This window comes from Ovis canadensis, chromosome 2 (genome assembly GCF_042477335.2).
Source record: "Ovis canadensis isolate MfBH-ARS-UI-01 breed Bighorn chromosome 2, ARS-UI_OviCan_v2, whole genome shotgun sequence".
Classification (NCBI taxonomy): domain Eukaryota; kingdom Metazoa; phylum Chordata; class Mammalia; order Artiodactyla; family Bovidae; genus Ovis; species Ovis canadensis.
The window spans coordinates 18,233,540-18,259,890 of record NC_091246.1 but is presented as its reverse complement, the minus strand read 5'-3'; the positions used below and the strand labels follow the sequence as shown (position 1 = coordinate 18,259,890).

Below are 26,351 nucleotides of genomic sequence, written 5' to 3'. Positions count from 1 at the left end.
CTCCCCAGCAGCAGGGAACACAGATCTATACCTTGTTTACCACTGCCTCCCTGACCCGCTGTGTGAGGATTTCCTGAAAAAATGAAGGGTTTGTTTATAGATAATAGCTATACAAAGGGACAAGTGGGAGAGATGACTATTAATGCATTAGAAGTGGTAGCCAGATAGAAATACAAGACAGAGTATCTGTGAAATTAAAACGTAACTGGAAATCCTTTTAAGCTTAAAAAAATCTTATCCACACTCAAAATTTTGCAGGGACTCCACTACTATAATGAGACATGCTTGTACATATATTTGAATAGTATTCTCAATATAAGACACAATTTTGTTTTCTCCTTGCAAATGCATGTTTTAATGTGTGCATTGTACATTTCAAACTCCCCTGAAATACTCTTATAAAGCAGACTACAATTTCTGCTTCACTTTGCCCATATTCAGAAAAGCCAACTCAGGGCTAGGATTTATATGTTTTACTTCCAATTGAAAATAAGTAAGCCACATACCAGGTACAAAGACTATCATCACCCAAAGCAATTACTGTCTCTTTGCAGTCATTCACATGACAATAACAATTGTACTTTGAGGAACATTTTAATAATTTTTATTAAAGTAGGGAATTATAACTCATGTCTAAGGACAGTACTAATCTTTTAAAAGCAATTCAACAACTTAAATATTAAATTTTAAATTATATGTGAATTATACATTAAAATATTTCATTTTTGCTATTTCTAAACATAGTTAAATATACCTACTACCACATAATTCAGGATCAAAAATCAAGCCTTTATCTTAGACATGGCAAGAAAAAAATTATACTATTTCAAGTAAACTAATTATATTATTTCAAGGAAAAAATAGTATGTTTGAGGCAAAAACATCTGTCTATTTGGAGTTGAGTCATAGTAACACACTGCTTAGTTCAGTAATTTATCCCCAGTTCTGTGTTTCCCCTGTTCTCCCACAAATTAGGTGAACAGAGTCTAAAACAGTAAATCCCTGAGACGTGTCATTCTACAATTTACCAAATGATAGCAATTGCAATTGCTTGCCAGGCAAAAGCACATGTTGTAAACAGGTGGGCAGTAAAATTATACAAAACCAAACAAAACCTGATACTTCCCACAAGAGTCTGTGTTTCAGGCAGGAGGAGAGGGAAAACCAAGTGTTTTTTCCTGCAAAACATTGTCACTGCATGTGACAAACTGAGAAATACCTAATCCCCAAAAGCTATGAGCCAAGCTGAGTCCTTATCAAAGGGTCAAGAAGACGCTAAACAAAAACCCTTCAAGATAAGAATGACTGTTCACTCCTCTTATGCCTGCTCTTTCTGTCCCTGCACAGTCCAGCTGGTCACTTGGGCACTAGTCCTCTGGGCACTTCAGGGCACCACTCACCTTACCTCCTTTGTCCCATGAACAGAGTTCCACCTTTGCAAGAGTGGACTACATACATCAGAAGATACAGAAACAGAACACTTTGTTCCATGGAGACAGAGCTTTCTGTTTTCGGATGAAGGTACCACCAGAAGTCAAGACAATCTAGTCACATAGTTGTGCAATGTCTAAGTTGTTACTGCAATAAAGGTCAGTCTGTATGCCTGTCCTTGCTAACTCAAATCAGATACCATTTCCCTTGCCACAAGGATCAGACACCATCTTCACATCACTGAGACAGGACTAGAGCCCAAGTGTACTTAACCACACAGACTTTCACTGGGGATCACGGTGTTCCACATTGAACAAGCTGTTGTTAGGGAGCTGCTGGGAAGGGCAGCCCTCACTTTACAGAACCCAGAACCTGTGAAAAATTCCTCAAATTCCCAATCTCAGCCTTAAAGTTGGTTCTCAGTGTTCACTGGAATGAAAGTACCATGTGGACCTTGTCTGTCTTGTTCATGGCTGAAACTTCAATGCCTTCAACCAGTAACTGGTACAAAGCAGACAGACAGTAATTATGTGTTAGTTTTGTTGATGAATATCTCATGCCTTGTTTAGAGATGCTCTGCTTCCCAAAGTTATCGTTCTATTTGGTTATGCATGACAAACTTTAATGAGTAGTGTTTACTGTGCCTTAGAGTCACTCTCAGAATACAAGCAAGAAAGTACACAGGGCTGGAATAGGACTGATAAAAAAAGCCAAGGGCACTGAAGATACACTTCAAAGACTTAATGAAATATTGTTCCAATGTATGTTCCAATCCAAAGGCAGTTATGGCAGAATGAACACTCTCCCTGAAGCTGTCCACATGCTAATCTATAGAATATGTCAATCAGTTATATCACACAATAAAATGCACTTTCAATTCAGTGCAGTCATTCAGTCATGTCCGACTCTTTGCAACCCCGTGGACTGCAGAACTCCAGGCTTCCCTGTCCATCACCAACTCCCCAAGCTTGCTCAAACTCTTGTCCATCAAGTCGGTGATGCCATCCAACCATCTCATCCTGTCGTCCCCTTCTCCTCCCACCTTCAATCTTGCCTAGCATCAGGTCTTTTCCAGTGAGTCAGTTCTTTGTATCAGGTGGCCAACGTATTGGAGTTTCTGCTTCAACATCAGTCCTTCCAATGAATATTCAAGGCTGATTTCCCTTAGGATTGACTAGTTCGATCTCCTTGCAGTCCAAGGGACTCTCAAGAGTCTTCTCCAACACCACAGTTCAAAAGCATCAATTCTTCGGTGATCAGCTTTCTTTGTAGTCCAACTCTCACATCCATCTATACACGACTACTGGAAAAACCACAGCTTTGACTAGATGTACTTTGTCAGCAAAGTAATGTCTCTGCTTTTTAATATGCTGTCTAGGTTTGTCATAGCTTTTCTTCCAAGGAGCAAGCATCTTTTAATTTCATGGCTGCAGTCACCATCTGCAGTGATTCTGGAGGCCCCCAAAATAAATTCTCTCATTGTTTCCCCATCTATTTGCCATGAAGTGATGAGACTAGATGCCATGATCTTCGTTTTTTGAATGTTGAGTTTTAAGCCAACTTTTTCACTCTCCTCTTTCACTTTTCGCAAGAGGCTCTTTAGTTCTTCTTTGCTTTCTGCCATAAGGGTGGTATCCAGATGTAAAAAGTAATGAACATTAATGACTGATTCCTAGCACTGATTTATAGAAGAAAATGTCTACATTACCAGCCACTGTTTTCAAGCACATAATTTATATCACTCACATAAATTATTAACTTCTTTTTATTGAGCATCTAATGTGTAGTGGCCCTATGCCAGGCTTTTCATATATGTGAGCAATAATCACAGCAAAGGGCAAACTACATTATCACTATGTGAAAGAATAGGAAACTGAGGCTTAATTTATCTAAGGTAGCACAACTGGTAAAATGCTGAGGTAGTATTTGAACCCAGAAACAGCTGACCCCAAGCCTACACCCTTTCTACTCTGCCACACTTCCCCACTGTTGTCAAAATACTGTGGTCCAAGTGGTCATCAGAGGACTGAAGAAGACCCAGGAGAAAGAATCAGAATATCTTGACTGAAAAACAGAGAAACAGCCACACCAAGAAGAAGAGAGAAAGAGCAGAAATGTTTCAAAGCATGTCTCTCCTCGAAACCCACTTTTGGTGCAGAAATACATATTGACAGAACAGTTTCTGTCTCTCCCACCCCCTAATGTTGGTTGCTGCTCCTGTTGTATTTCTTGGCACAATTAACTGCCTGTGTACAAGCAGGTCTCACAGCACACCCATCTGCCATCACCAATACCAAAATTCCAACCAAATGGCTAAAGCAAAAGGCTGCTTAATATAAATCAAATATCAATCCCAGTGCTCCAATTAAGGCACTGCTTTAAGAGTCACATTTCAAAATGTTTGGAAGTCATTTCATCCCAATGGTATCTCCTAAAACATCTTTACACAGAGCCATCCTGGCCACTCACCATGTTCTGATTCAAGAGCCCCATTTTCTGATTTTAGGAAGAGAGATCTCACAATAACAGCTGACAGGCAGGAGCAGAACCTGAAATGCTCCTATGCCCAAGAGATGTGAAGGAAGCATATGGCAGCCACCCTAATCAACACCTGCCGTGAACCAACTGGTCTACAAGGCTCCACCACAACACGACAGGATGGGCTGTGAAGTAGCTGACAGTTCTGACAGTACATTTCCACACTCCCAATCACACTAATTTTCCCAACTAGGGAGAGATTTTTCAAGTCAAACCCTAAGCTATTGACTGTCAGATTATGAAGGCTTTGCTGTCTTTCTACTTAGAGTATAATTCAGAAATTACATAATTGGAGGGATTTTACTGGGCTGTGCATACAGTAGGTGTTTAATGAGTAAACAGAAATGAAACAATGAATGGGCACCAGAGTAAATTTATTCTGTCTTCTAAAAACACCCATCTTTCCAAAGTTCAAATCATCCCAGCTGAAAGGGTGAACATTTCTGTCTTGTAGCGAAGCAAAGCAAAACAACCAAAATAGTCCAAGGAAATGAGCTAGTATTTGCAACAACCTTTGACTCTGACTCATGATGCAGAAAGTGCCAACAGGCTGCAAGTGTCTTCACAGGTGAGCTTATCCGACTAGGCCAGTTATCTGGGGCTGCAAACATCTCTGTAAATTATACTACAGAATCACAGACCACTAGAAAAAAACAACTCAGTAAATTTTTTAAAACGTTGAAATAGAAAATACTATTTCTGGAAGAGAACAAAAACAGATCTTAAGCATTGAGGCTAAGCCCTTCACACTGACGGGGGCCACAATAAAACCTGCCAGGCAAGCAGCAGAATTCTGTTTTACTACTCCCTTCACTTCAGGCAGAGAATCAAGCAGGATCCAAGGACTCTTCAATGGCCAGTCAAGAGTGTAAACTCTGGGATGTGTTTCTAAGGAACATTCTAGGAGATGATCCAGGTACAGGGTCTAGAAACCGAACCTTCTTAATACCCCAGGAGGGCCCATCTTTCTCTAGAGAAATTATGGTGTGCAAAGTCCCAGAAATTTCCAATCTCTTTCTATTAGAACGAGGAAGTTCTCTTTCCAGGCATGTTCTTCTTCCAGGGCTTTTCCCCTGGTTTTAAAAGAGCCTACTGACAATCAGGGAGCTGTCTGGTAAGCAGGAAACCTGAACGCTGGATGGATGCTAAAGGATGTTGTTCACAAGGCATTTTACCAGAGCTCCCAGAAAACCTAAAGAAAGATACTTATTCTGGAACTAGGCACAGCACTGACAACCAGAATGCTCAGACTTAGTCCTATTTTTGGACTAGAAATGAATGTGTATTCTCATGGACTGCTTCTTTGAACGAGTGATTCCCAACTGATAATCAGACTTCGTTGGTATTTTTTAACCTCTGAAAGCAATTTTGTCATTTTTTAAGTTAATTATTGCATACGCTCCCATTCAATCCCAGGGTTTTCCCACTGAGACATCTCAGTGTTTCCTTTCTGATACGCTTTTTAAAATGGACATCCATCTTCCCATTAATGGTTTTGAGACTTTTTTTTTTAATCTAGAGAATTCCTTCTTCAAATGAACCTTTACAACATTAAAAACCATAAAGAAAGTAGGTCTTCTCTGAAACAGATTTGGACTCAGAGCCACACCCAACTCACTCTTCCCTTACTGACTCTTGGGGAGATGGCTCGGAATCTGAGCCAATCACATCGCCAACTCCCAGCCAACCCTATGTTTCTACAAAAATAGAGTCATGCTGTCCAGGGAAAAATGTCACATCCTAAAAGCTTCCCTACACAGCAAGCCTACTCACCACGATTGGCTTCAGGATATCCAAGTTGGAACGAAGCACCTGCTCTGCTGTGTTCAGTTTCTCCCTTGGCAGGCTGCAAAACCTAGAAACTTCTTGGTCACCAAGTCGAATCACCTCTCCCAATTTTGATCCATTGCACAGACTGGTCAAATGTAACTGGTAGCCTTGCAAAAATACCTATAAACATTTCATGCAAAGAGAGAGAAGTAAAACTAGATTACACAGATGGGAAGCAGGGTCCTTGAAGCCTCTTGGGGACACTTCATATCAATATCGCTTTGAGGAATGGACACTACTATACCCTGTCCAGAGCACTGGGTCTCTACTGAACTTCAGGATAAAGCAAGGCATGATGCTACAGGACATTCAAAACCAGAATGTGGCATTTGACTCATCACCTCCACACTCTTCTCCTTGGGAAGGGAAATCCTGAGTCTAATTCTTTTTCTCAAAAGTGGGACACATGACTCAGCAAATAGGAATCTGGAGTCTGAACTCCCCAAACCACTCGTTAGAGAAAATAGAAAGTTCTCATTATTTTGAAATAAATGATTATTTTAAACTGGGGTTGGACTAAATCGTGGGGGAAAACGTATTTATACTATTTATTTGTAGATAAAGATATTTAACTAATGCATATAACTATGTTCAAACAATTTCAGAATGTGGAACTCTTCCTTTTACTTGTGTCAAAGCAGAGTACTAGAAAGTCAATCCTCTTATCTCATTGACAGATAAGAATGACTTAGAACTGGCCTACACATTATAGCAAAGAACTTCTCCTTGGCCATATCTTATGTAACTAGCTTTACTGGATCTAACACTTCTTCACAAATGGCCCTTACTGTGTCAGTTAGGCAACAGTTCAATAAGATGAGAGACCTTGTTTTTTCATGTTCCTTTTGTGTCCTCAGTGCTGGAACATGTGGACAATAAACATTTGTGGAACGAATGAATGAACGACTCAGACTCTATTACTCTGTTACAACATGCTCTGTTTGTTTCAATTAAGGCAGCCTGACCTGCTCATGGTACAACCTCCTGGGAGTGATGGACCAGAAGCTTCTCAGGACCCATGCAGCTCTCCAACACTGCAGAGCACTTGGTCTGTCATGGTTTCCATTAAGTTCCCACCTACTGCCAGATACTCAAGTACACTTTGCTTTTCCTCTTTTCTCTGACTAGCCCTTGCTGCTAGCTGACCTTTAGTATTTGTGTTTAAGACAGTGATAACGGTGACTACAGAGACTAATTACCTTGCAAGGACCACTTCCATATTTAGGATGCCCCTTATTTTAAACTGGTGGGATGTGATAAGAAATTGGCAGGGGGCAATGGAAATCATGCTAATGATTTTTGTAAGCCTGCTGCCTTTGGCCCATCTCCCAACCGCAGAATTGGTAAACACAGGCATATTTTCCTAGTTTCATAAGGGCAAGCAATAAGAACATTTTTCTAATTTTAAAAATTCTATATCATGTAAAGCAAAGATTTTATTTTGGGGCATAAACAGTTCCACTACTTCTGCTTATGGCAAAGTCAAGCTAGTATATAAACATGAGACAGGGTAAGGAAGCAGTTCCCCTTTCTACCAGAGAATAAACTTGAGAAGGTCCTCTGGAAATCAATAACTATGCAATCTGGGCCTGCTGCCCACTGCATAGGAGCCGGATGATTATCTAACAATGCTAGAGGAAAGTTCTTTAAAATCTAAGGTTAAAATCTTACTAAACACTAATATTACTTCCTGATTATAAATTTTTTAAAAAATTAAGCATATTCTCCTTAATAACAGATATCTTTCTATTTATTTTTTAAATTTTAAATATTTTTACTTTTTTATTTAATTTCTATTTACTTATTATTTATATTCTATATTTTCTAGATATCTTTCTCATCTATCTTTAAAAGAAACATTACAAATAGATAGCCAGTGGGGATTTGCTATTCTGATGCAGGGAGCTCAAATCTGGTGCTCTGTGGCAACATAGATGGGTGGGAAGGAGTGGGAGGTAGGAAGGAGGTTCAAGAGGGAGGGGACATATGTATACCTATGGCGGATTCATGTTGATATATGGCAGAAACCAACACAATATTGTAGAGTTATCCTCCAATTAAAAAGAAATAAATTTTTAATTTTAAAAAAGAAAGCACTACATTTTAAAAATCTGTTTTAGATTTTATAGACAAGAGACACTTTAGGTAAGAATCCTCAACCCAAGTTATTGTTTCAGAACTGTGAGTTTTTTTTTTTTAATGCTTAATTCATCTTAAATTCATCTCCCCTTTAGGAAGACGTTATCAACACATGCCTGGGCTTCCCTTGTGGCTCAGCTGGTGAAGAATCCACCTGCAGGAGACCTGGGTTCGATCCCTGGGTTGGGAAGATCCCCTGGAGAAGGGAAAGGCTACCCACTCCAGTATTCCAGCCTAGAGAATTCCATGGACTGTATTCCATGGGGTCTCAAAGAGTTGGACACAACTGAGTGACTTTCACAAACAAAATAAAAAAACAAAATCAATACATGCCAGTTGACAGGCAGGAAATCAGGTTTATTTCAACCAGTTGGCCCATGACACGAGGTTACACCTTCCACTCTCTGGATGGTGTGGCAGGGCCAGCCTGAGAAGGGAGGTAAAAATAGGTGATACGGCATTGGAGCCGCCAACCTCCTTCAGCACCATTACAAAGACAGGAGTTTATTCACTTCCTTCCAGGTGCTCTCGTATAATGTCATTGCCACGAGCCCCACCAGGGAAGGTGAAGATAGCAGCTTACCTTGCGGAGACTGACATCAGCCCCCAGCATCTTGTCCACAGTTGGCCTTGGCAGAGAGAGGTTGTGATGCAGGAATCCAGAGAAGGTTTCACTGTCTACCAGGAAGTCCTGAAGTTTCAAGCCTGCAGGAGAAATAGTGTTTCATTTTCATTTCATGAGTAACTAAACAGAAAAAAAAAAAAAAAAGCACAATGGAGCAAAATATCCTAATATTGACTGCCTCATTTTAAAGCAATTGAGCACACAGAGAAGTGAGGTTCAGGGAGTTTTGCTTTAACAGCAGAGACATGAAAAGAGTGCTTTCTGAAGCTGTGAAGAGCGACACTACTGTACACATACACACACACAGCCTCTTCTCCCTTTTCCAAGAATAAGTAAACAAATCTGAGATTTGTGACCCTGACCCCACAGCTCCTATCTCCCCAATGCCATCTCAGACAGCTAAACTCAGAGATACTTAAAACCTTATTCCCATAAGCCCAAAGGGCTGATTTCTTCTTGATGCAAAACAGTGGTTCTGAAACTTGAAGAGGCATCAGAATCACCTGCAGGGCTTGTGAAAACTGGTCCCCTGCCCCCCAGAGTTTCTGATTCAGCAGCCTGGGGTGAAGCTGGATAATTTGCATTTCTAACAAGCTTCCAGACGATGCTGTCACCTGCTGGTCTGGGGCCCACCTTTAGAGAACCACGCCCACCTTTAGAGAACCACGGGTGCAGAGAATTATGCATATCAAAGTGCTTTCACAGGCCTGACTTCATTTAGTTCCAGACGTGGAACACGTGATTACAGAGCTCCCACACCCAGGTCGGCCCCTGCTTTAAGAAAATATGCATGCACACATTTTAAAAATCAACACTACTAAATGATTGTATTGCTGCAGGGTTTCCTACAGAATCACTTTAAATAATAAGCCCTCCAGGTACATTTAGAAAAGGTTCCAATCCAGTGTAGTGAAGCAGAAAAAGCACTAGCCAGAAATCCAATTTTAGTCCCTAGAGTTGGAGGCTGTGCCTAAGTGGTATCAGTTGGATACTTCATATCATCTTTCCGAATTTCAGCTTCTTTATCTCCAAACAGTGAGGTGACCAGATGCTTTGTGGGTCCCCCTTACTGGAATGCTCTCATTTTCTCTTCCATATTTCATTTGAGTGTCCACTTCTCCTTCTGCCCCTCTCTCATAATAACCCAACTTCATTCAATAAAGAGAAGGCCAGCTCATCAAGACCTGATGACTGGCCAGACATCACTGAGAGACTGCAGCCCACAGGCCCTGGCATGAACCGACCTCTAGGGGGCAAACCTAGCAAACTCAAATCACTTAACTGATGAGAAATAGATGTCTGATCTGAAAACGGGGCTGTGAGGTGAGGCTTAAAAAGAGAACAGGAGTTAATCCTGGGAGCTAAGGGGGTGATGTGCAGAGATAAAGTAGGAGGAGGTCTCAAAACCCAGCCAGACTTTCATCAGTGCTGTCTGATTCAGGCATGTTCTGCTAAAGTAAACTTTTAATGATCTCAGTTGGTAAAGAATCTGCCTGCAACGCAAGAGACCCAGGTTCAATCCCTGGGTCAGGAAGATCCCCTAGAGAAGGAAATGGCAACTCATTCCAGTATTGTTGCCTGGGAAATCCCATGGACAGAGGAGCCTGGTGGGCTACAGTCCATGGGGTTACAAGAGCTGGACATGATTTAGCAACTAAACCACCACCACAGAAGGGCACACTGAGCATGACTCACATCTCTAGAGAAACAGTTCTCTGGCTACACCTTATTTGGCTAACTCCCAGTTATTCCCCCGGAGAAGGCAATGGCACCCCACTCTAGTACTCTTGCCTGGAAAATCCCATGGATGGAGGAGCCTGGTAGGCTGTAGTCCATGGGGTCACTAAGAGTCGTGCACGACTGAGTGACTTCACTTTGACTTTTCACTTTCATGCATTGGAGAAGGAAATGGCATCCCACTCCAGTATTCTTGCCTGGAGAATCCCAGGGACAGAGGAGCCTAGTGGGCTGCCATCTATGGGGTCGCACAGAGTCAGACATGACTGAAGCAACTTAGCAGCAGCAGCAATTATTTCCCATGACACATTTTAAGAAGTGGTCCTGGCCGAGTGAGTGTCCCTCCTGAGAAAAGGTGCTCCTGCAGGCTGCCACCTGCCTGGTGCTCCCCATCACATACGATACTGTCTTCATACCATCTCATTCACTTCTGTAGCTGCCAAACCTCAGAGCATTGAAGATTCACCTAGGGACATGCTAAAATGTAATTTCTTGGGCTGGATTCCCAGAGATCCTGAAATAGTAGCTCTAGAGTGGGGCCTAAGAATCTACGTTTTAATAAGCATCTTCTGTATTTCTTTTTTTTTTTTTTATATATATATATTTTTAATTTTAAAATCTTTAATTCTTACATGCATTCCCAAACATGAACCCCCCTCCCACCTCCCTCCCCATAACATCTTTCTGGGTCATCCCCGTGCACCAGCCCCAAGCATGCTGCATCCTGCATCAGACATAGACTGGCGATTCAATTCACATGATAGTATACATGTTAGAATGGCATTCTCCCAAATCATCCCACCCTCTCCCTCTCCCTCTGAGTCCAAAAGTCCGTTATACACATCTGTGTCTCTTTCCCTGTCTTGCATACAGGGTCGTCATTGCCATCTTCCTAAATTCCATATATATGTGTTAGTATACTGTATTGGTGTTTTTCTTTCTGGCTTACTTCACTCTGTATAATCGGCTCCAGTTTCATCCATCTCAACAGAACTGATTCAAATGAATTCTTTTTAACGGCTGAGTAATACTCCATTGTGTATATGTACCACAGCTTTCTTATCCATTCATCTGCTGATGGACATCTAGGTTGTTTCCATGTCCTGGCTATTATAAACAGTGCTGCGTTCTGAGGACCATCCTTTTGAAAGTGAAAGTGAAGTCGCTCAGTCATGTCTGACTCTTTGCGACCCCATGGACTGTAGCCTACCAGGTTCCTCTGTCCATGGGATTTTCCAGGCAATAGTACTGGAGTGGATTGGATTGCCATTTCCTTCTCCAGGGGATCTTCCCGACCCAGGGATCGAACCCAGTTCTCCCGTATTGTAGACAGACGCTTTCACTTTCACTTTCCCTTAAACTATGCCTCTGAGACACAGAATATGTCTTTTATCTTCGCATCCCAGTGCCCAGATCAGGCAAAGAATTACTGATCAATGAATGGTGACTGGGAAATAAGTACCAGGAGATGGGATCAGGGCTGGGAAGATCTCAGAAGTATCTGAGGAACATCAAAGAAGATTTCCTTTCAGCTGTACAGGCTCAAGAATGGCTCGCAGATATTGGGACGACCCCCAGGCTGCACCCCAAGATAAACAGGACCCCTGGTCACTAGAATTGTATTCCCAGAGACACAAAGTGACACCCTAGATGTCCCAGTATCCCAAAGGTAGGGGTAAACAGGAAGAAGACAGGAAAGTTAGTGGCTTCAACTGCAGTCTGACCTGGAAAGCCTGACACGGACTGTTGTGGAACAATGACAAAACTACCACACCGAGGGGTGAGAAAACTTGGGCTCTGTATCCATTTACTTGCCAGGTCATCTCACCTAGCTGTGTCTCCACTGCCTCATCTGTAAAGGGAGGGGAGGGGGAAAAAAAAAAAACTTCCCTGAGACCCAGGCAGAACAGAATATGCACATGAGCTCACCTGGTCTGTGACCAGGCAGGCCACTCCTGAGAGTGAAAAGCCAGAGCAGGAATCGACCCTGTGCTAGGCAAATTCAGAACAACCTTCTTCCTCCAGAGCAAGGCTGCTAAAGGGTGGAAGGCTGACCCCACTGCACATGTGAGTGTCTAGGTCACAAGCAACATGCTTTAGTCAAAGGGGCATGCACAGTGCGTTTACACGACGTTTCAGTTAAGTCAACAGGCTCCGCTGATGAGAACATCTGGATGTGATCAAACCCCAACCACCTCTCAGTGAATCCTCTGGATGAGGCAGAAGAGCCAAGAGGCTGATGAAACAGTCAGCAACCTTTGGCAGTGCCCATGCACAGGGTGGTGAGGTGGCCATACGGGGTGGCAGCAGGGAATGCCAATGATCCCTGGATATGAAGAACCTGCATTCTGGTCACATGGATACCACACATGTGGATTCAGATTTACATGCCACCAACACCAAGCTGCAGCCAGCATGGGCAGAGGAAGGCAGTGCAGTGTGCACTGTTTTGCAACCTCAGTTCCCATGAAACTCCTGAGGGGGCTTTGCAAAAATCCCAAGGCCCAGGCCACACCCCCTAACAACTTCTGCATGGTTAGAACTTTTGGGGCTAAGACACAGGCATCAGAATTTTATCTGCCATGATGATTCCAGCCAAGTTTGGGAAACATTAGTGAAATGAAAAGTTCAGGGGTATGGGGACAGAATAACTTAACTTTGATTCTGGACTCTGCTGTTTATGAATTGCATGGCTTTGAGAAATTCATTTTGCCTTCCAGAGCCCAAGATTTCTGACCTAGAAGGTAAGGGTTAATAGTACCCACTTTTCAAAGGTAATAGGATTAGAGATGTTGGCATGTAATGCATGAATGCTTCCCTGGTGGCTCAGATGGTAAAGAATCCGCCTGCAATATAGGAGACCTGGGTTCGATTCTTGGGTTGGGAAGATTCCCTGGAGGAGGACATGGCAACCCACTCCAGTATTCTTGCCTGGAGAATCCCATAGACAGAGGAGCCTGGAGGGCTACAGTCCATGAGGTCACAAAGAATCGGACATGACTGAGCGACTTTCACTAACACTAGCTAATGCACGAATAGTGAGCAAGGGGTTCACGGTAGTTGCTCAAAAAATGATAATAGTATTGTGATTATTGAGAAGGGTTTACTTCACTCACCTTGACCAGTGTACCACAATGATGTATAGAGCAAAGGTATGGACACAGACACTTCCCTCAAGGAACTTCCAAGGATGATAAGGGTGATGAAGAGGCAAATCAATAGAAAAAGCAGAGCTCTGGGTGACAGAGCCGAAGGAAGCCAACTCATGGAAGCATTTGACCCAGATGAGGCTTATCTGTTTCAAGGCGGGAGTTAATCTGAACAGACTGAAGCCAGGTTCTGGAAAAGAACAGACAGCCAGAAATCTCCGGAGGCTGCGGCTGAAGAGGAGAAGGTGAGGAAGACCTCCCATGACGAGGGATCATGACACCCTGTAGACATAGTCCCGTGTACCCATGGTTCTCCGCGTTTCCGAGTGAATAAATAAACACACAAGCAGATAAGCATAGAAGAGCTTCTTCAGAACCTAAGATCTGGGGAGTAGGATGGGAAAAGGAAGAGGAAGAGGTACAATGTGAGGCCAGAGTAGGGTGATTTTGTACCTGTGGTCTCAAGTTTTCTCCACTTTTTTTCTTGGCAGGAAAATGAGTAGAGAAGCCAATAATACCAAGAAAGCCCGATATCTGAAATGGCCCTTCTCCTCTTGCCCTAGCTAACTCTTACCCATCTTTAAGATTTGGGCCATGAGTCATCTCCTCCAGGAAGCCTGTCCTGACATGGCGCCCTCAAGCTGGGTCAGGTGGCCATTCCTCCATACCCTAATAGCCTCCTATGTGTGCTTTCCCCGAGCTACAGTTGTCTGAGACCACATCATTTTCTCCAGAAGAACAGAAGTGCTTGAGGGCTAGGACTTACTCAAAAGGACAGCAGTGCCTGGCATGGAGGAGGCATCCCGTCAGTGGTGGATGATGAACACAAAAGAGTGAATCAAGTAATGAACTGAGATGACCTGCTGTGGGGTAGGCATGGGTGAAGCAGGACATGCGTGTGAGACGGACTAGGTCAAGATAGTGAACCTCCTCAGCTGCATCAGCCCAGGGTCTGGAAGACAGTCAGGAATGTGGGAGCTGGAAGCAGGGCATGAGAAATGTCCATAACAGGATAAATGAGGATGACAAGCATCTACCTCACTGCACTGAGCTGAGGGCTAAAAGAGAAATGTACCTGAAGTCGCAGCATAAGGCCTAGAACCAAGGAAAGTCCTCAATAAAGGACTAATAAAGATGGCTAATACCATCATCACTTTCAGGAAAGACACCTCATTAGCTTCAGTGCTAGTCTGATCCTAAAGTATATGCTTTCAGAATAGATAAGAACACAGAAGTGACTTTGCCAACCAAGTCAATATTGAATTTATGATCCACGGTGTGTGTGTGTGTGTGTGGGTGTGCATGCGCGCGCGCACGCGTTATGTATTTGCCTGGCTGAGTTCCTGAGTCAGAGAGAATTATGAATTCTTTCTGCTGACACTGTTATAAGGTGAAGAAAAGGTTGAAGCTGACTGGTTTGCCTAATCAGAACTTTAGAAAAGAATAAAGAAATCTAGCATTTTACAGAGAATCAATGGGAATAATCACCTCTACAACATCACTGCAGGGATGGGCATAGATAGAAGATGACTAGTAAGAAAAACCAGTCATTGGACACTAGATAGAAAACACTTAATGGAAAAGACAGTCACTTACTTGGCCATTTAACTCTTTCTACGTGAGCTGACATGACCTCGATTTTCCTATCTGTAATGTGTGGGTTATAGAAGATCTTAGGGATTGTCTTATTGTTGGTACTAAAAAGTACACTTGGGATTAAGCTAAATTGACATTGGACTTGGCATTAGAAAATCTGAATTCAGGTCCCAGCTCAGCTGTTTCCTAACTGTGCAATTGTGAACCTCACTTTTCTCCGTTTCTGAATCTCTCTGGGTCTCAGTTTCCTTAGATGTAAGATGCGCTAGTAACATTCATAGGTTGTTGTGAAAACAAAGATCAAGAAAGTGAAAGTAGTCTTTTGGAGGGAAAGAGCCTCAGGAGTTTACAAGGGTAACTGAGAGGCTATAAATACTGTCACAGAATATGGTCATCAGGGAACTGGACCGGTCACTAAATTAAACATGGGTCCCTGCTGCCCGAAGAGAAGATTGAAAGTCACCATCCAGCAAAAGGCCCCAAGAGTTCTCCTGTTGCCATAACTCCAATGTGGACCAAAATACTTGATCAGCTGAAATCAGCCTCCTTGGTTTTGCCTGGAGAAGCCAGCAGTGGTCTGTCCTTTTCCAGAGAGCTTTGCTTTGTATGCAGGGAGGTAGGGCAAAGAAAAGGAGGGGAAAAAAACAAGAAAGAAAGAAACCAATTCAGGAGCTTGGAGTCCAAAGAACAAAACAAGTGAAATGTGTGTTTGTGGGCTGAGGACAAACAGAACAGAATCCTCAGTTCCTTGCCAGTCCTCAGGGCCGGGCCTCTCTGAGCAGGCTAAGGAAACACTTTCATGGCAGGGGAGAAGGGTGTGGTGGGGAGGATCACTGCACCAGGGGGATACATGGGGTGGATGTGGGGGGATGCTCTCAGGGCCACTTAGCGTTCCTTCTGCTTCTTCCCAGCCTGCCTGAGCACAGCGGAGAAGCAGCGAGGAGGCAGGGCAGCAGCCCAGGAAGGAGGAGGAGGGCAGTCCTCAGCAGAGCCTGCAGCGGGGTTACTCCCGGTCAGTGCCCTCCTGTCCCCGGCTCCAGTTACAAGATCGCTGTAGTCTCTTTTGTTTAACATGAAAAGAAACCACAGCGATCAGCTGCTTGAGAAGTGGGTGGAAGAGGCAAATAAAAAAAAAGAGAGAGAGAGAAGAGAGAAGTAGAGAAAGATCATGTCAGCTTCCAAGGCCCAGATACTCTTCTTAAAAGGACCCAAGAAGGGTCTCCCAGCCCTGACCCTATTCCAGGGGCAACGGCCTAGAGAAACTGTGGCCAGATTCTCACTCCTGGCTTTACTCGGCTTAAGCAGGACCTTGTATAAACATGACTGGGAAACATCTCTCCGCCAGAAAAGAGCTAGGAACAAACATACTCAGGTGTCTTCCAGGGTAGTTTTTGTTGTTTCAGGGTTTTTCTGATGCTAGGGCTCCACTTTCTTCTTCAAGGATAGCTCCTGCCTGCTTCACTGAGATAGCTGGACCCTCCTCAGGAAAACCAGGGCTTCCCTGGGAAGTTCAGGATTCTGGAGAAGGGGGTAAGACAGGGTGACCTGGCTGCTCCCTGGGGTGACTCCTTAGAGCAGATTAGAGGAGGCTGGGAGCCGGGGTGCACACAGCTTCGGGAACTCCTGCTGTTCATCTGGGCCAGGGTTCCCAATCCAGAAGTTTCCTTCTCTACAGTGAGGGCTTGCCAAGGATACTGATACACTCTTGAAAGATTCCAAGTTCTAGAGTCTGGCTAACTTGGTTCCTATCTCAGTTTCAGAATTTTCCAGTTACAGGCCCTTGGAGACTTAAATTCTCCAACCCTACATTCTTCTGTAAATGGAGATAGCCATACTAAGGGGTGGATTAGGTAAACAGTAATGACAGTATAGAATGCCCTGAATACTGACTCACACATACTGGAAGAGAATATTTGTTGTTGTTCAGTTGCTCAGTCATATCCAACTCTCTGTGACCCCATGGACTGCAACAAGCCAGGCTTCCCTGTCCTTCACTATCTCCTGGAATTTGCCCAAACAGAAAATACAAGTGGAGAAATTAAACAAGTTCAAAACAAAACAAATGTTGATAAAGTCTTAGCTGACACAAGTGAAGAGTTCCTTAGAGAAACTACAATATTTAGGGTTGTGCTTCCTGATCTTTTATGGCAAGTCCTGGGGAAGCCAGAGTCTTCTGAGACCCACGGGACCATCACAGCTCCAGGAACTACATAGTCCTTATTCTACATAGAACGGAATTTGATTAATTTGATTAATTAATTAATCAACAAATTTCTAAACAGCTACTGAAGTCAAAACACTAGAGCTGTAGTTCCAAGTAGTAATATTTCTCAGGGCTCCTTGAAGGCAGGAATCTGTAATAAAAAGAGATGCTGTACAAAGACAGGATCCTTGCCCTTGCCTTCTGAGAGGACAGGGACAGAAGGTCAGGGGAACAGAGCTGTGAACTTCCCAGCCCACTCTGCCACTCCGGAATCGGTCAACACTGAAATCAGGGGGTGGGAAGAGACCTGACACATCTCTCCTGGACCCGTCTGCTAAGGCAACGGCATACCTGTCTCACTGAGAAGTGGACACGGTGGAAGACGTGTTCCAGGAGCCCCTGGAACAAGGATTCATGACAGCTGATAAGAAGCTGAATGGTAAGCAGGCCCCCAAACAGCCAGTGGAGACTGTGGCCCCAGAGGGACAGAGTGGGTGAGCTGGTCACACTGGTCAGGAGCACTGTAAACGCAGTGGGCATGGGAGGTACAGTCAGGCTGTCTTGGGAGGCCCAGAAGGAAAAGAAAGATAACACTGGGGAGGTAGCATTAGCCCCAGGGAGTTCTGGACCTAAAGAGAAAGAGAAGAAGAGACAAGAAGCCATCATCAGACAAAGCAAAAAACAACAACAACAACAACAACAACAACTGTGGGGAGGCAGGCCCCTTTGAAGGCCAGGGAGGTAGAAAGGAGGCGGGGGGATGCCCGGAAAAGGCAAGGAACAGAGAGAAGGTGAGATCAAAATAGGAGGAAACAGAGACCAGAAACAGAAAGACCAAATCAAACAGAATGGGCCAACAGCAAATGATCTGGGAAGAAAGAGAAGAGTTGGAAGAATTCAGGTGTTCTGCCTAAAAATGTGGCCAGAGGCTCTTAGCACCATGAGTTAGGGATCAGAATCAGCCTGCAGGGCCCTGAGAAGCCAGGGAACAGGGGAAAGGAAGATAAGTTTATGAATTAGGGGCTGAGAATGGGTTCTTTCCAGGCCTGGATTAGGAAGAATTGTTCATATATAACGTATAAATTGCTTAAGTTTCTCCTATTTTTAAAATTAATAACACGTCTTAAGGGACATGGTAGTGCTTTGTTGGCAGAGGAAGGGGATCAACATGTGCCGAGCATCAGACACTTATATGTTTTATTTTCTACAATCCTTAAAACAAGCTTATGGGAAAAGTATTATTTTTTCCATTTTTCAAATAAGGAAACAGATCCAGAGATGTTAACATCCTGCTCAAGGCCACAGAGCAAGCAAGTGGTAAATTTGAACCCAATCAGCTCTGGCTTATAAACCCTTGGCTCTCTCAACTATATAGGAACTAAGTAAATCATTTTATTCTTTTAAAATGCTTTATAATGATTTTGCCACCAAAAGCTGGCCATGCTACTCGTGGAATAAGGCAATGTGGCAACATGAGATAGTGCAAAGATGCTGAACCTGGAGATCAGACAGACACTGATTCAATTCACAGCTTTACTCAGTCACCTTGGGCAAAAGACATAACCTGTGAGTCTCAGTTTCCTCACCAATAAAATGGGGATAATAATACCAAGGCGTTGTACGACTTGAATGTAATAACATATTTAAATGTAAAGTGGCATCATTACCTGGTACAACTCAGTCTGTTGGGCAAAGTGTCACTCTAAGATCGCCCTTCTATATCTAAACGCAACAGTGATGAGACCGCCAGAAATGGAAAGATTTCAAGGAGAAACAAACTGGAGTTCCATATTGCTCTTTGCCACCCACAGGGTAAATAAATCTCATACTGGAAAAGCAAGAGACATGAAACACTATTCTTGAGGTTAACAATCCGAACTCTCTAAAGTAGTCTGATACCGTGTGGTACATGCCGTCCAGTAGTCAAGTACAATTGGGCTTTCTATTCTTGTCTGGGCAGAGCTGACCTTTGATTCAATTTAGTTTGAGCAATATTTCCATACAGCAGTACCGCGCTTCATTCCCCTAATGGCAGCCCGAGCTGGGGCCAGACCCTGCCTTGGATGGAAACCAACAGGCTGGGTTTTGAGACACTGCCTGGCTTTGACAGGTCTGGGGAACTTCCACACTGTGAAACTCTAAGGTCTCAAGTCAGAACTTCTGATAAGTGCATATGGACATGAACTGCAATCAGCCAAAAATTTCAAGGATTTCCAGTTTGATGATATAATGTTGACACACGGGTCATCTGATCTCCCAAGATGACCCATGAGGGGCCCCACAAAGACAGAAAACAAAGTTTGAGGCTGCAGCCTCAACTTCAGCAGCTGCTCATATGGAAGGAAAGGGGTCAGGCAGGGAAGGAGAAGTGGCTGTGAGTCACAGGATGTTCTTTCTACACGGGCCTTGGGGAACGTTCCACCCATGTCTATTACCATGAAGCCAGGAAGAGGAGGAAGTCTGGCATTTCTCTCGGAAGCCTTCTTATCTCCGCTCTGATCCCAGTCCATCCATGCCCAGTATCCTGTGACCTGAGAAGTTTTTCTGGCTACCCTTGGCTGCTCTCTATAGACTGTAATAACGTACTAGCAGAGAGTCAAAGTCTGGAGTTCTAGTCCTCTTCCTGCCCTTTGCCAGCTGTGTTTCCTTAGGCAGATAACTTAGCCTCTCTGAACTTCAGCTCCATTGCGTACACAAAGAGGAACAAAATTCCCGATCTCACATGATGGTCATACAATGAACTGAAGTATAAATGAGGTGCTTATGATGTGCCAAATATTGTGCTAAATGCTTTATGCTTATTAATGCTCATGATTCCCCATGATAGACCTAAGAGAGGACTGTTAACTCCATTTGAGAAAACTGAGACACAAAGACACAGAATTATCCAAGGTCACACAGTCACTAAGCAGCAAAGCCGGGATCTGGCCCAAGGCAGTCTGGCTGCCAAGTGGATGTTTACAAGATGATAATTTTACAACCTCCTTCCCTCAACTCCCTGCCACAGCCAGCTACCTTGCCATGTCACTAAAGCCTGTCCTGCCGTCAGGGGATCAGGTCTTTCTGACTTTCAAAGAGTAAAGTAGAATTAAAGGTCCATGCAGTGAGTTTTCAATATTACCTGTAAACCCAACAGCCAGAAACTTATGATCCATTTCCCTAAGTAAACTCCAGCATAACCCTCAGGACTTATTTCACAAAACTCTTGGTCAGAGCCACATCAAAAAGGCCAAACAAGCCAGATTTGTAACATGAATACATAGCAAATAACAGCCAGACCACTGACACTCAAAAGTCTTGCTGAAGGGATGGACAAAAGCCAGGTCAGGATCAGTGCTGCCTCAGGCCTCGCCTTCAGTCCTTCCCTCTTCTGACCCTTGACCTCAACAATATGGGATGTCTTCCAAAGGGACATCTCCAGTGCAGCGACAAAGTGCCCAAAGTTCTTCCTTGCTCTTCTTTCCCAGCAAAGCTCTCATGAGCTTCAGAGGATGCTGCGTTCTCGAGAGAAGGCATTACAGAAGCCCTTGATTCAGGAGCTGTGGGAAGCCAGTTGTAAACCTAGTCCTCATCAGGGGAAGCTGAGTTAAGGCACCCAGCTTCATGGAGCACTGTTCTCATGGGAAGTGCCATTCACACAGACTGCGGTATACATGGCATCCTCAGAAATGTGTGACCAGGCAGCCTAAGTAAAGCCTGAAAGACCTCCCTCAACTGTCCCCACCTACCTCACCACCCAATTCAGCAGGTCCAGAAAAATGATCTTCTGAAGTCCCCCAAAGCACCTACTGAGTGAGTGACTGAAATTGCTCAGTCGTGTCTGACTCTTTGCAATCCCATGGACTATACAGTCCATGGAATTCTCTAGGCCAGAACACTGGAGAGGGTAGCCTTTCCCTTCTCCAGGGGATATTCCCAACCCAGGGATTGAACCCAGGTCTCCCACATTGCAGGTGGATTCTTCACCAGCTGAGCCACAAAGGAAGCCCTAGTACCTACTGGGCTTCTGTTAAAAGGACTGCTGTGGCTATAATGTGAGACAGGGCCAGACCCATAGAGACCTAAAATCTTGGCTGAGAATGAAAGCTGCTGAGTCCCATGCACAGAGGAGATTGGGGATCTAGCCCTCCAGCTTACAGGACAGAAGCCAGAGCCCTGTCCACTGTGCCAGGCCACAGCGGATAACAATAGAGAAACGACAGTGCCTCCTCAAGCCAAGAAGGAGAAGACTCTTGAGAGTTCCTTGGACTGCAAGGAGATCAAACCAGTCAATCCTAAAGGAAATCAACCCTGAATATTCATTGGAAGGACTGATGCTGAAGCTGAAGCTCCAATACTTTGGCCACCTGATGTAAAGAACTGACTCATTAGAAAAGACCCTGATGCTGGGAAAGATTATGGGCATGAGGAGAAAGGGTCGACAGAGAAGGAGATGGTTGGATGGCATCACCAACTCAATAGACATGAGTTACAGCAAACTCTGGAGGATAGTGAAGGATAGGGAAGCCTGGCATGCTGCAGTCCATGGGGTCACAAAGAGTTGGACACGACTGAGTGACTGAACAACAACTTCATGCCAAGGAATTGTCCCTGGACCAGCATAAGAAATGGGGAGGCTGAGGGAGCATCCAGAGTTAAGAGACAAGAGACAAGAGACAAGAGCCCAGCTACCTATGAAAATGAGAGACAGGGGAGCTGGGGAACTTCTTGCAGGAGATGTGAGGGTGGCCCACCCCAGGAGGTGCCCCTCCCAACTTCCAGCCAAGGAGGAAGCATTAACCACTACACATGGTATAAACTCGAGAGGGTCCAAGCCCATGTTGCCATAGAGATGAAGGAAAGCTGTAGTCCAGATGCCAGGATTCGAGAAAGGAGCAAGGCACTGGAGTCAAATCAATGTTTGAGCAGAAACATCCATCAGGAAGCAAGCTAATGAGCCCATTAGGTATCAGTGAGCAACTCATTTTAAATAATTCTAAAGGAAATAAGGACTTCCCTAGTGACTCAGATGGTAAAGAATCTGCCTACAATGCGGGAGACCTGGGTTTGATCCTGGGTTGGAAAGATCCCCTGGAGGAGGGCAACCCACTCCAGTATTCTTGCCTAGAGAATCCCCATGGACAGAGGAGCCTGACCGGCTACACTCCATAGGGTCACAAAGAGTTGCACACAACTGAGCCAACTAAGCACAGCACAGCACAAAGGAAATAAACAGTAAAAGACAAAGAAGAAAGCAAAGGGACACCTCCTTCCCCAGCCCAGTCCTGATCTGAGCAGCTCTGGCCCCATCAAAAAGACTTCAGTTCTGGCCAGCCTGCTGGTCATTCCACTGGAAAATGCCAGATTCCCAAGAGGAGGCAGTGGACTGGAGTGGTGCACAAGTCTGGAGGGTAGTGTGGAGGAAGAGGCCAAGGAAGAAGACAGTCCTTCCCATCCCCCAAGGTCTCTGGAGGGGCAGATGTTGCTGTGTGAAGCCTAAGGCTGACACAGTTTGGAGGGCTCTCTTTAAGAAAAACAGTATTTTTTAAACATCCTACTTCGGCAAGTTTTGATTGCTGAGATCCCTACCAGGGCCTTGGAAATAGGTTCTGAACGTGAAACGCCTTTAGTTTCTCAGTAAATCCACTTCAAGCCTCTGAACTCATAGCAGGCTTTCCAGGAAATGGCAACTCACTCCAGTATTCTTGCCTGGAAAATCCCATGGACAGAGGAGGAGTCCACGGGATCACAGCTGGACACAACTGAGGGACTTCACTTTTTCTGGAAAGTAAATCTTGTAGAAGAAAGCAAGCCAAGACTGTTCTTGAGACGTTTTTGTCATTATTATTAATTGAAACCCCTGGGGACCTGGGTTCACACAATGGATCAACTTGAAAATGACATGTGCTGGGATTTTATACTTTTCAAGATGCTTTCATTTGACCCTCAAAATACTCTGTGAAGGAGAAAGGACAGGTTTCATTCCGCAAAGATTCACTGCTGCTTGCCATGTGCCTGACTGTACTGTGCTATCTTGTTGATGCTTGGGACAGAGTTACAAACAAGGCCCAACCCTGCCCTCCAGGGTCCACAAGGAGGGGCCAGCCCACAGCACTAGTCAGTCCCAGGTGATCCACCACCCAGGTACCAAGTTTCCAAGAGGCAATATGTTCAGGTTATTTCACCGAAGTCCCAATTTCAAGGCGAGGAAAGCTGAGGCCTAGAGAAGATTAACAAACTGGCAAAGCCAAACAGGTAGCCAGAAACAGAAGGGGAGATAAAGTAACTCAGATTAATTCCATGTCAGCTGTGTGCTATGACCTCGCTATCAGTCATCCATCCACACAATGTCATCTGATGTAATGTTCAACAACCCACAGGGCTTCTCTGGTGGCTCAGATAGTAAAGAATCCTCCCGCAAGGCGGGAGACAGGCAATCCCTGGTTTAGGAGGATCCCCTGGAGGAGGGCATGGCAACCCACTCCAGTATTCTTGCCTGGAGAATTCCCACGGACAGAGGAGCCTGGCAGGCTACAGTCCAAAGAATCAGACACAACTGAGCAACTAAACACAACCCGCAGAATACCTGATCTCCATTTGTCAGGTAAACTAAGGGTCAGAAAAAATCAAAGCATGCCCAAGTTTCACACTTAATGAGGGACAGAGCCTGATTTTGTTCCCCAAAGGATTCTTTTTGTGGGGGGAGCAAAGTCAGCAAAGACCTATTTTTACCATCTTGGTGACATCACATCTCCCAAACAAATCTTAATACAAAACCCAAAATGCTTTCTCTTACAGCAGCAATTTCCAACCTCCCAACTCTACAAAACTATTCACACAAGTTTCACCACACCCACATAAAATGGTATTGTCTTTAAATTAACTTTAAGTAATTTTTCCCTATTCAACAGCCTCCTAAGCAATAATAGCGTGAAATTATTTTGAGGTGGGTTAAAATTAAAAGTTGTCATCTGTGTACTGCTCAAAACCATCTCAGATATGATACAAGATTCACTTAATGAAACGCTCTTTCTTGCCAGACTGCGTCTCACAGAGACAGAATCTAGACCTGTCACTTTTTCTAGAGCTTTTGAGAATTTGTGCAACTTTTCCATTTCCACTGGGTTGGAGTCATGATGGGGTCTTAAGAAGAGTGCATGCTCCTCACCTAGACTCCCAAACATTAATTTAATCCCTGTCCAACCTGGACGGATATACATTTAGGAAGAAAATAAACTGTCCAAAAAGTAGCAGTGATGAGAAAACTGAGTGAGGCCCCTCTGTAAAGCTTCCTGCATGTGCTTATTAGGATGGTTTCAAGGATATGAAGGCTTGACTATGACTTAACTCTTGAACTGGAGATCTTCCCAGTTGGGAGATTAATGAAACAGCTAGAAGAGCACGAGAGAGCACTGTAGAAAGAGCACTGCATGGAGCAACAGAGGTTTAGCTGTATTCCATTCCCAGAATATCCCTCCGGTGGCTATGCAAACTTGGGAAAGTCCCTCCCCCACCCCTGGCTGGTTCACAGTCTTTTTTTCTAGAATAGAAGTTCCACATGGACAGGGGCCATATTTGTTCTGTACACCTCTATGTCCCAGCACCTAGAACAGAGGTTGAGACATATTAGTGTTCAATAAATACTGGCTGAACATTTGATTCAATCAGCCCATTTATCTATAAATGAACTAACGGACGTCTAAGGTCTCACCCAACAAGTGGAAATAAAACAATGCCCTAGCCCAGCAAACCATGGGACTAGAAAAGAGTATTTGAGCAGACATCCACAAATTATCTGTGGATGGATCAATGGAGTTAGCAGGTGAAGTGAAAAGGAAGAACAAGATAAGTCCTCTAACCAGATCACAGGAGCCTGGTGGCCCAGCACAAAGACAACATGGGTTGGTAGGTCTGTAACAGCCTGAATGGCACTGTCCAAAGGGGCTGTTAGTCTCCAGTAGACTGATCCAAACCTCCAACGCTGGTCCCACAATCACCAACAACTTGGATGAGAACAAAGAGAGCTATTTATCAAATTTCTACATGACAGGGAACCAGCAGCACTAGTAAATATAATACATGGCAAAAACAGAATCTGAAACAGTTTGAGTAGGAAGAGATGACATAGGCAATCTAAAAATGTAAAACAGAAAAAAGATAGATATTCTCCCTTTAGGTTCAAAAAGCCAACAGCACGATTCAGAAATGGAGAACAAGTAACTTGCGATATTCTGTATGTAAAAGGCTCCGCAGCTCAGGTTGATTGCACATGGAGAATGAGTCAACTGTGTGACGTGGATGCCAAGAAGCCTCATGTAATCCAAGGCTACATTACAGAAATATGGTGCTCAGAGCAAGAGAGAGAAAGTCCCTTCCTGCCCTGTACTGGCAGACTGTTGTAATTTCTGATAAACTTCAAGAAAGACAAAGAAACACTGAAACACAACCAACTGCCTCCTCTGAGAGGCAGAAATCAGGAAGTGGGGGGTGTGGTAGACATTCCAGAAGAGGAATGGAGGACTTTTAGCCTAAAAAGACAACAGATTTCAGGAAGAGAGGGAAAGAAACACAAGAGTTGTCTATAAACACTTCAAGGGAAATAAGTCAGCCTCTTTCTCTGGCAGGTACAGAAGACCAGTGAATACATTCTGATAATTAGAATACGAATATTCTAATATTGGGTATTCTGCCAATACCCAAAATGAGCTGCTGTGGGAGAGGCAGGTCCCTGCCACCTGCCACTCCTGGGGTAAGCAGAGAAGGTTGATGAGGGCAGGACTCCAACCAAAGATCCTTTCCATCTGCAATGTGACAGCACAACAGAGCTGAGCCCATCATGCTCTGAATGGGGCTTTCACTGCGGAGAAAGAGAGGTCTCCAAGTCAGGATCTACACTGATACACCCCAGCCTTGGACTCTCTGAAACGTAGTGCATGCATGTGTGAGTGCTAAGTCACTTCAGTCATGTCTGATTCTTTGTAACCCTATGGACTATAGCCCTCCAGGCCCCTCCAGGTTCCTCTGTCCATGGGATTCTCCAGGCAAGAATACTGGAGTGGGTATGCCCTCCTCCAGGGGATCTTCCTGACCCAGGGATCAAACCCATGTCTTCTACATCTCCTGC

The 26,351-nt window shown here is 44.2% G+C and overlaps 1 protein-coding gene across 2 annotated transcripts in view; it reads right to left on the bottom strand.

Annotated features, from left to right (window-relative positions):
* ABCA1 (ATP binding cassette subfamily A member 1) overlaps nucleotides 1–26,351 on the bottom strand; it is a 132,187-nt gene that overhangs the window by 62,021 nt on the left and 43,815 nt on the right. For both annotated transcript variants that reach the window (XM_069575532.1, XM_069575533.1), the window contains exons 6-7: nucleotides 8,522–8,643; nucleotides 5,743–5,919 (exon numbers count right to left, since the gene is read on the bottom strand). In XM_069575532.1, coding sequence (XP_069431633.1) covers nucleotides 5,743–5,919; nucleotides 8,522–8,643 — 299 coding nt within the window. The remainder of the gene's footprint in view (nucleotides 1–5,742; nucleotides 5,920–8,521; nucleotides 8,644–26,351) is intronic.